The 10,103-nt window shown below is 46.6% G+C and overlaps 4 protein-coding genes across 4 annotated transcripts; 3 read left to right on the top strand and 1 right to left on the bottom strand.

The window, feature by feature from the left end:
- Window positions 1-501: 501 nt before the first annotated feature.
- Window positions 502-3,544, bottom strand: I302_101316 (uncharacterized protein; the record flags this gene model as incomplete). Its single annotated transcript, XM_065869272.1, has 6 exons — window positions 502-703; window positions 751-852; window positions 908-1,564; window positions 1,616-1,726; window positions 1,792-2,875; window positions 2,998-3,544. 6 exons carry the CDS (start codon window positions 3,542-3,544, stop codon window positions 502-504), a joined length of 2,703 nt encoding a protein of 900 aa, XP_065725344.1.
- Window positions 3,545-5,412: 1,868 nt separating this feature from the next.
- Window positions 5,413-7,447, top strand: I302_101315 (uncharacterized protein; the record flags this gene model as incomplete). The annotated part of the gene is made up of 6 exons (XM_019191318.1): window positions 5,413-5,480; window positions 5,584-5,818; window positions 5,999-6,453; window positions 6,524-6,640; window positions 6,704-6,940; window positions 7,177-7,447. 6 exons carry the CDS (start codon window positions 5,413-5,415, stop codon window positions 7,445-7,447), a joined length of 1,383 nt encoding a protein of 460 aa, XP_019048066.1.
- A 396-nt stretch (window positions 7,448-7,843) lies between these two features.
- On the top strand, window positions 7,844-8,371 carry I302_101314 (uncharacterized protein; the record flags this gene model as incomplete). Its single annotated transcript, XM_065869271.1, has 3 exons — window positions 7,844-7,869; window positions 7,950-8,231; window positions 8,314-8,371. The coding sequence occupies 3 exons, from the start codon at window positions 7,844-7,846 to the stop codon at window positions 8,369-8,371; spliced, it is 366 nt and encodes a 121-aa protein (XP_065725343.1).
- A 455-nt stretch (window positions 8,372-8,826) lies between these two features.
- On the top strand, window positions 8,827-9,897 carry I302_101313 (uncharacterized protein; the record flags this gene model as incomplete). Its single annotated transcript, XM_019191317.2, has 5 exons — window positions 8,827-8,936; window positions 9,012-9,116; window positions 9,178-9,411; window positions 9,478-9,576; window positions 9,648-9,897. The coding sequence occupies 5 exons, from the start codon at window positions 8,827-8,829 to the stop codon at window positions 9,895-9,897; spliced, it is 798 nt and encodes a 265-aa protein (XP_019048065.2).
- Window positions 9,898-10,103: the final 206 nt, after the last annotated feature.

Raw genomic sequence — 10,103 nt, 5'->3', positions numbered from 1 at the left:
TCCAACATCCACTCGGCCGGCCGGCCGACCGTGACCGACCGACTCGAACCTTTCCGGCCCGCTCCGACCCGTCCGCACAACCCGTGGCCGCTCCGACACCGACCACAGCCCCAACACATCCAAAAGCCAGAGGGAACGCCCCCCCAGCCTTCAAACACATAGAGACAAATCTATAGGACAAGGGCTTAGCCTCAGTGGATCGTAGCAACAAGGCTACACTCATAGCAAGCCAGACACCAATCACTACCTAACGTCGTAGTGCTCCTGCCTCCGGGGTACAATCGTATGCCAATCATCGTTGGGAGTACCTGACCCCCACTACTTCTGCCTCCGCTCCGTCTAGTTTCTGATCTATTACAATAGAATCAACCTTACCCTGCTGAAAACCGGTTTGTCGAAAAATGCATGTACACAGCGACTAATTCTTACTAATCACAGCTTATTCTCCTCTTCCACATTGACATGACATTCTTTTCAATGATAAGATCGACAGATATCTTCTCAGAATAGTCTCGCCAGTTCCTCCGGGAACACCTCAGATTTCAAATACCGATCGAACAGGTAATCCAGAAATTGTAATTCAGTCTTCGCCAGAAACTCCTCTTGAACCGCGAGGACCCGATCTTCTTGAGAGATACTGGTCCCTTTGACGAGGGCGAATCGATGCTTGCCAGAGCCCCGGGGGTGGTCTTGGGTCGTTAAACTATACCAAATCAATCAGCACATTTTTCCGACTGAGAGAATACTCACCCTCCTGCAGTGTTGATGATCTTGCAGATAGTTGGGTCCTTATCCAGACAAGACAATTTGGACCTCTTCACGCGGAAGATAGCATGTCTGCGAAGAACATTACTGTTCGCACAACGATCAGCAGTGGTCATTGCAGGAGTAGAGGGTGGTGGCTCACGTCTCGCCCGTCCAATTACCCAATTCAACGAAAGCAGCTTTGTACCATTCCGCTCGAAGATCATTATAGAGCTCTTCAACAGCTCTATTCCCCGCTTCTCTCGCCGCTAGGAGTCGGTCTGACTCTGGTGCGGTGAGCCATTCTCGTTTCACTTTCTTCGCTCGAGCGTGTTTGAACAGTCTTGCGAGCTTTCGAAGTGGAGTGTCTTGCTGATTCACACTTGAGACACGAGACGCGCTTGAAGCCCTAGCAGCAGAGGTTGACATGACGACTTGTCGTCTTCGTCCACTTCGTAGCTCAGCTCGGGATGCAGCGGCATTCGACCTTTTTGTTGAGGTTCCGTAAAACTGATCACTGGGTATAGGTCGACGGGCTGCATCACGAGACTTCTTATGTTTGACGGGAGCGACAGCGGAAGCTCGGTCGTTGACAGGGGGACGACGAGGAATCGTATCAACAGCGTGATCTGTTGGAGCGGAGGGATTGAGTGACCGTCTGTCGAGCCACTTGACGCACTGAAAGAGGTCCATGTGGTAGATATGACGGGTACCAGGCTCCTGTTTAACCTCGACCAGTCTATCCGGACTGACTTGAATACGCACAGGACATTTGGCGTTTGTTCCGGTCGCGAAGTCCTGTCGATCACTTGTCACGATTCTGTACGTTTGATCAGCTAGCGATCTTTGATAACCTTTGAGCAATACTTACCCTCCAGCCAGTCCAATCACCTTGACGAACCTTCTAGCTGTCTTGTACATTTTCGATGGGAAGTCCGAAAAGCTCATCAAGATCACGCAGCCTCGTAGGTACGAACTTGGCCTAGGTCATATCGGGTTCATCAGCTTTGTACTTGATTGAGAGACTGAGAAGCGAAATGAACCTACGTGTTCTTCAGGATCTCATAGTGTCCTCGTACAAGTAATCGACATCTCTCCATCTCGATTTGCTTCTTCACTTTTCTACTTGTGGCTTTGGCGGTAGTACTCAACCATGATTGATCAAAGTTTTCCGCTCTTCCTCTTTTCAACATCTCTTGAGGACTCAAATCTTCCTCGATAGGTTCTACCTTGACTTCGAGTCGCTCCATTTGGGGTGTCGCCTTCTTTCGAGTACGTTTTAGTGGTTCCTCCTCCTCAACCCTCTTGCGCTTGTTCCCCGTGTTTCGACCGTTTTCGTGGGCTTGGCGATAAGTTCGCGTATCTGGCCCGAAGAGATCGTCGAGAGGAAGATCCAGATTGGATCGAGATGGACTAGATGGTATGTCGCGGAATCTAACTGGTGCGTTTCTGGTTGTCACGTGAGATGGGGTAGGATCGAGGAGGTTTGAAGAAGTGGTGGTGGGTGATTTCTTCTCGCAGGCTCTTCTCATCTTCTGATAGGTCGAAAGTCGAGAATGACACATAGTTGGAATCTCTACACAGCAGAACTTGGCCGCGTGTTTGTTTCTTGGGGAGAGCTGATCCTTAGTGTACAACGTGGCAGATGGTCTTTCGGACGAGAGTCCAGATCGGCAGAACATCTCGTCGTTCGTGACATCCGCATTCCTTACTGCCTTCAACGAAAGACCTGCGGTAGCTGATGCTGAAGACAGGTCGAGGTCTGTCCTGCTCCGTCGATCGGTTACTTGCGGAATGATTCCAACAGCGAGTGTGGACGTAGAAGGGCCATGAGGTCGTTCTTGATCATCATCGTGAGAGGAGATGGACGTTGATTCGGCTCCTTCGGGAGCTGAAGATGGTGGTATATCCTGCGTGATAGCTTGAGATGTGAGGATATCATTTTCACTAATCCTGACGCTTTCAATAATCTCGGGTTTCTCCTCTTTGACCACTACATCTTCGCTGAGCTCGTCGACCTCCTCCTCGAAGGTACAAGTCCGTGAGGGAGATGATATTGGAGAAGGTCGAGTTCTCCATGTAGGACGAGCGAGGGATATGGACAGCGAGTGACCGGCGGCAAGTGAAGAAGCTGATGAAGTTGAGGATGAGGAGGACGAAGATTGTGATGAGGAGAATGATGGTGATGAAATGTTTGTGATTGGAGGTGTGTAAGCTGAGAAGCGGTCGGAGTATAGAAGGAATGACACTCACCTGGGTCATTCGCCAAGTTGATACTCTTTTTCTTGTGACGCTTTAACCCCTGAACGTTCTGCACTTCGACAGTTGGTGCTGATTCCACCCTTCCTCCATATTGAAGAGCAGAGCTCGTCGGAGTGGAAGATCCCTTCGGTTCTTGCTCGATCAAGAAGGACGAAATTGAAACTCTGCGCTCGAGATTTTGGCCCGAGGTGACTATTTCATCATTACCATTCTCACAAACTGGTAGGGTCGGTACAGGGTATGTCCCAGCATGACCAATGGTTTGAGGAGATGACAAATCGATGATTTTCGATTTCTTTCCCGATAATAGAAATGGAAAGTCGGAGGCCTTCCTCTTCCCCGTCGAGAGGCAAGGTCTACCATGGATGGAAGAGGAGTTATGGACAGAAGGGCGATAGGGACGCGAAGAGGTATGGTATGGTGATCGACGAGGTCGAAGAATGGGTCTCGAGGCGCCGGCAAGTTGATTAGACGATGAGGAGGAACCGGAAGGCACACATGAAGAAAGGGAAGCGAAAGGCGATTCAAGGGTAGTCATTCTATGCGAGTCGTGTGAGGATTTTTCAGCGGTAGTGTGCTATATACGAAGGACGAGTTTACCTTGTCAGCATACAAGCTATGTGCATTTGTGACATTGAAAAAGTACTTACTCTATATTCCTTGCCGCGAGTTCGATATGTCTGAGCTTCGCGATTGAAAGAAAGTCCAGCGCTTGAGCTGATGGAAAGAGTGTTTTGCTTTAATGTAAGGCTGACTGAGTGATATCTGATATCTCTGGGTTAAAAGATTCGATTGTCCTTCTTTCTCCTTCAGTCAGATAGTGATCCAAAGGATGAGAAAATGAGAAGTTGAACATGCTGGTGATCAATGTTGATCAAAGTAATGTTATATAAGTTGACACGCGTGAGCGATATAGTTCATCGCGTCGCTCCCCCCTCATCTTGGATACCCCCACTTGATGCTGATGTATCCATGTCGCTTTGACCTTCTACAAGCTTGTGGTGAAGAGGGACATCAAGGGGTAGGTGGGATGATTGACGACGATTGCTTGAGCACAAAGCGATGTCGGACATGATTGATGAAGAGATTGACTAGGAGAAAGATCATTGCGGATCAAGTGGGTTCGTTGTTCAAGTCCATGTGGTTTTGTTTGACTGTTGAACAATGAGCTTTGACCTTGAAACCATGTACAGTAGCGTAGTTCGCGATGATCTGTGAGAGTCATCATCAGGGATATAATCTTATGACATTGTAGTGGAAGGATGAAACGCACCTTACCTGACTGTGATCCAACCATCAATCATCGTTGCCATACCGACGGCATTGCGATTCGCTTTGACCTACTGTAATCTCTCCGAGGGGACTGAGACGATCATGGTTGATCGTCTCAGTCCAAGTGCTGCGTTTGATTTCCATATCCGGCGTATCTATCCTGTCGTCTTTGATTCTTAGTACGAATAAGGTGTTGAAACAATTGTTGAAACAAGATGACAAAGCTAAGGCTACCTGCGATTCATCTGGATTTCATCGATTTCATCGATTTTTGATTTCCATTGATTTCTGTCTCGCACTTATCACGTGATTTCACTGACGCGTCGTGTCGCGTGGTTATCTTTGCGCATCTTCGAGTAAATGCAAAATGCTTCCGACGGTGTGACACTATCATTTCTTCTGACTTCTTCTTGGACTACGACAGACGATGAGGTAGAGTACAAGTCGAATCATATTCCATGAACTGTTGAGAGCTCAATAGATACTGGTCGAGTCTCAGCTTTATTCAGATCACAGCGGCTGGGTTCCCCTGCAGCGCAGGTTTGCTGGCTATCAATTTGCAATGTACCGCTCGGCTTTTCGACATACTGCTGCTCCGTTGTCTCATCGCCTCAGGGTCTGAGTGACCTGTCTGTACAGTGGGATTGAAGCGACTGTCAGAGCATGTGTCATAGTGACGAGGAGTCAAGAATGACCGTCTGGTATAGGGTGTAATGACCAGTGAGTCAACTAACTTCCCCTGCGTGTGCGGGGGTAAGCTGATGTTATGTCCATTGCTCTTTTTCTGAAGCACAGGCCATCTAGTGGGTACAGAACGAGGTGTAAGGTATATAGCTGCATGTGTGTATACGAGTATATGGCGTTGTCGACTGTAGTTTCTGGGTCACCTTGGTTGCTATCGGTATCAGTTTGGTTTGAATGGTGGTCATGGATTCAGGGTAAGTCGGTAGTCGAAAGATAAGAGATCAAAACGTAAGTGATTGAAGATTTTAGCTCTGACCTCATCAGCCCAATTCACATTCACTTTCAAGTTCAAAATAATATGGATCTCATTTGTCTGTGTTCAATCTTATCATATCAACCTCATCATCTCAAAATAAGCAGCACCACTCTCACTTTACCAATGTAGTCGCAATGGATCAACCGATAATATATTCTGATTGGGAGGATAAGGAGAGAAGGGCGGACCAACGTAGCGTCAGGTGAGTTGTACGTCCAGATGTTGGTAACTTGCCTGACTCGCCAAAATCATGAAGACATCTTATGAGGATATCGAACGCTGAATGGGCTATCCGTGTTTCTCAGGTTCTCGTCTCCCCTCTATGTCGAAAAACCACCCGCCCCACCAATGATAGCAGTAAAGAGAGAACGGTCACCCACTCCCCCTCCCGAATATGATGATCCATCTCACCCTCGTCCATACAAAACTCCCCGGCATGACCTCTCCTACCAATTGGACATAAAGCCTTCCATATCTGCTTCGGATCCTCGGCATTCGGGTCAATCTTCATACTTTCCCAAACCCGCACCAAGCTTAGATGTAAAGGTTGAGCGAGATGTTCAAGTTGGGCAGATTATGCCGGATGATTATGGTATCAGCTCAAATCATGGGTCACGGTCTGTCCGCACTCCCCTTCGAACAACACAGAATATTTCGCCTAGACATCCTCGTTCAGCAAGACAAAGTGATGACCCACTAATGAACGCTAGAGGAGGATAGTATAATCCCAATCATCCACCTACTCCTCTCAGAGAACACGTCCATCAAGCTACACGACCATCTTCCTCCACTTCAATTCGACACAGAGCTCGCCTCACTTCCCCTGCACATAGAGAAGCAAGGAGAAGAAGAACTGATACCGGTGACAGGCCTGTCATACGCGATGCTAGAAACCAACAAAATAGAAATAGAAATACAAGGACCAGAATCAATCCGCTACACGATCTATTGGGCAGCTCCAAGCGGGTGTTGAACCCCGACGAGCTGTTCGGATCACATATCGGTCAATTGAAGAGTGAATTCTTTGGTCGATCCGTTCATGAGACGCTATACACTGAGGAATGGAGAGATACGCTAGATACATTGGATGAGGGAGATGAGATGATGGAAGCGATAAAGACGAAGGGGCTGATGGAAATTGGGATGGAGCTTTTGAAGAGATCTATCGCGGATTTGTGAGTATCTCGTCGGCGTGTTCATCTTGTGCGATTGGGTTGAAGTGTACCTATCTGACGAAGTATCTAGGTTAGTGGTAGCGGATGAAACTCGACTTTTGAGCAACCATCGTATACTGGTAACGGGAACATGGAAGAGGGATTGCATAATAGCGGAATGGATGGATGAGATAAGGAAGCTTGGAGGGTGAGCGATGTTTCGGCACAATTGCCTTGTATCGGCTCTGATACATCGGTTCTAATCCAAAAGAGTGGTATGTAACTCTGAGGAAGAGCTGTTCAGAATAGGAGCCAGGACGTATATCCATATCGTCGATCTTCCCGGTTCGAGCTACATCGCAACAGAGTCCAGATATGTAGAAAGGATGGAGGGTTGGACGGTACAATCGTGTATTGGAAGATTGGTTCGATGGTGTAATGCTGAGACGTTGAGGAATAAACCCTTGGATGCGAGATTGGAGATTCTGGCTGCTCAGTGTAGGAAGGAGTGAGTGTGGTAGATCGTAGATCTTCGTCAGATGTCATATTTGCTAAAGAAATATCGGACTTGTGTCGTCGAGAAACCGGACTTGGGAAGGAAGTTCATATCTCTGAGTTGGTTATTGATGGATGTAAGGGGTCAATTCGGAGCATATGTGATTGTGAGAGATTGTGAGTGATCCTTAGGCTTCACGAAATGCAACGAAATGTACTGATTGTATCATATGATTGTATCTCCTCTAGTCTGATTCACGACTCCTTCGATTCCCTTGATACCTCCAAGGCCCGAGATCGAATCATGATCCTCGCCCAAACTACCTCTTCTCGTCCATCCTCTCAGCCGAACTATCCAGGTGAGATTAGAAGACTGACTGTGGAAGACTTTTACACCTATATCAAAGATATTCGAGAGAAATCGTCCCAGGGTAATGGGCAGCACCATATGACGCGTGCTGAGAGACGGTTTGCGAAGACTTTGCCACCTGCTTTGGGGACTGATCCCATTCGAATGTAGACTTATGTAGCTGTTTATATCGATTATATGTCAGTATCGGTGATAGGTATAGTTTAGCAGTACATGCATCATAAATATGCCTGATGATTAATTGCTTGTTGAGCGGGTGTACAGAATGTAAGGTAGAGTTTATTTGATGCTACTGTTTGATAGTGATACTGTATTATATCGTGATGAGGAATGTTTTCGCCACACGCTGCATAATATTGTAATACATTACATTATGATGTTTTTATCTGAACCATGTTATGTATATATATCACATAGCAACCAACTCACATTTTCATTCTTTCCTTCTTTCTTCCCTTTTCTTTCTTCCCATCTTCTTACAACTCAACAACTTCAATCAGGCCAACCGTAATACACCTCTACTACCCTTCGTATTGCCTTACCGGGATGAACCCATCAGACGATCTCGCCTTGTAAGTCAGAGTGACGCTTTTCCAGGTCCTAATCGTCCTGTCGGTCTGCTGATATCATAACACTCCTATCTGATTTGAAGCTGGCAGGATCACCCCTCAACAGCCCACCACTTCTTCTCAATTGTCAAGAAGTCAAAAGCATACCGTAAGGACCTGTTCCCTAGATTGAACCAGTCAAATCCGAACGCAAACCATCGACCTATCTTCCGAGAGGGTTTCCTCAAGTTGATAGTGAAGGATGACGAGTGGCGAGAATACTCTGTCGAAAAGGGCTGGGTGACGCAGACTGGTAATGGATACTGGACTACGACTGAGAAATGGGAGGGGCAAGGTTATCTTCATTTGTCCAATGTCATTGATTTGTGAGTTCAAAAACGAAACACCTCGGTTAATACGTTCAAGCAGAGTAAGGTTGAGCTGACGTGAGATAACTTTATACTCCAGCTTCAAGTATCGAATGGAGTATGAATGGTACGCTACTCAATATGATATAAACCCTTAATGGAATACGTTCAAAGATATCCCCAATAAAGATGTTCGAAGTGAGTGGTCCTCGAAGACCTCAGCATTCACTGGATGGAGCTGACCTCAGCTCATCACCTCATAGAAAGTTTCAAGAGAGATCACCCGTATTACTTCTCCCTCTTAGAGCTTCACAAACGTGGAGCTGTAGCATCGCACTTTGATACTCCTCGCGATAACGATAACGATATTAACATGGAGGAAGACGACGAAGAAGAATCCCAAACTAGTGATCAGGAAAATCAACAAAATAACGAAATCTCATCTGACGACTTTCCCGAATCAACTCCGCCACAGTCACTCATAGTCAGACCTACTAGAGTAAGATACAGAGATCGACTTGTACACCATAAAAGGTTTGAGAAGAGAAAAAGTCAAGACTTACTCGCCACTTTCATTGGCGACAAAGATATTACCCAAACTTACCTTCGAAACATGATAGATCGTCATGCGAAAAAGAGAATGAACTTGAGTCCTTTATTGTTCTCGAATAGGTTCAAATTGGAATGCGGTTTAGCAGGATTCATCAAATCCCCTAAAGAAAGGTGAATAAGATCCATTGCTAGATTGCTAGAAACGAGAAACAGAACGAGCTGACGGTATCCTACCTCCTACCACAGTCGAAGTGGTCGTCCTTTGCAAGCGGTGGAGATCCTCGTTTCACCCAATTACAAACAAGATAGCGTAGCTGGGGATATTGTAGAAGTATTGAAATCTGCCGGAGTGTAAGTGGGCTTCGATCGTCCACTGGGTTGCTTTTGCTGACGAATGATCTTGCTCATTCAGTCTTGTTCACACGGTTCCCTCAACCCTGACTGTCGATCCACAAAAGGAACAATATTTCCTAAGCAAGTTCCGAAGCCAACCCACCCAAACGCAATCGGCAAATGTCCACAACTTACCTCTTATCACTCTCGAGGGATGTCTTACAATGGTGCTTGATGGATATGGTATCAACCCTTCACCTCGAATGGAGTTGGAGGATGCTCTGGAACAAGCTGTTACAGGTGCCCAGTACAGGTATGTGGAGTGTATATGCGATACCTGACTGGACGAGCGTGGCTGAGGATACAGTATTGCTGGTAGCACTTCTACCATTGGTTCCGGAATAGCAATCAGGATTGCGCCGATAATCCCCCGAGCGGTCAAAGATCAGCTGGAGTACATTATTCGTCGTGAGAACTTGTAAGTTGCCGCATATTGAGCAGTCAGCTGAGAACGGGGGATGGCAACTCATTATTGTTGGCGTTTCACAGCACACTATACAGGAAGCACAAACTTCTTCTCAATCATCCGGCAGCTCAAGGAAGGATAGTCATCTCGCTAGATGCGAAACATCGAGGACCTAATCCCCCTACTACCATCTCCACGAAGGTGTATTCCATGACACCATTGTTGTTCACCAAGTTTGTGGAGAGTCGAAGAGGGGCTATGGGTGATGGAAGTGGAAACACGGCTGCGGATGGAATTGCAAATGGAAGCTATCATTTAGGACTTGCCCTTTGAGCAAGGAGAGGGACTATCCGCAGAATGATAAGATCAGTAATGATGGGAGGAAATCATGAGTAAAACATGGGATATATAAGAGAAGAGACTGGATATCAAGATCGCGAGCTCAGGTTTATCCAGAGTGGTTCATCGTCAAGAGTAATTTAGTGTATATGAGATAGCGTTGTATATATACCCTGTTATATGCGATCAAGTATATGACA

This window comes from Kwoniella bestiolae, chromosome 1 (genome assembly GCF_000512585.2).
Source record: "Kwoniella bestiolae CBS 10118 chromosome 1, complete sequence".
NCBI classification, from domain to species: Eukaryota; Fungi; Basidiomycota; class Tremellomycetes; order Tremellales; family Cryptococcaceae; genus Kwoniella; species Kwoniella bestiolae.
This window is presented reverse-complemented; position numbering and strand designations above follow the sequence as displayed.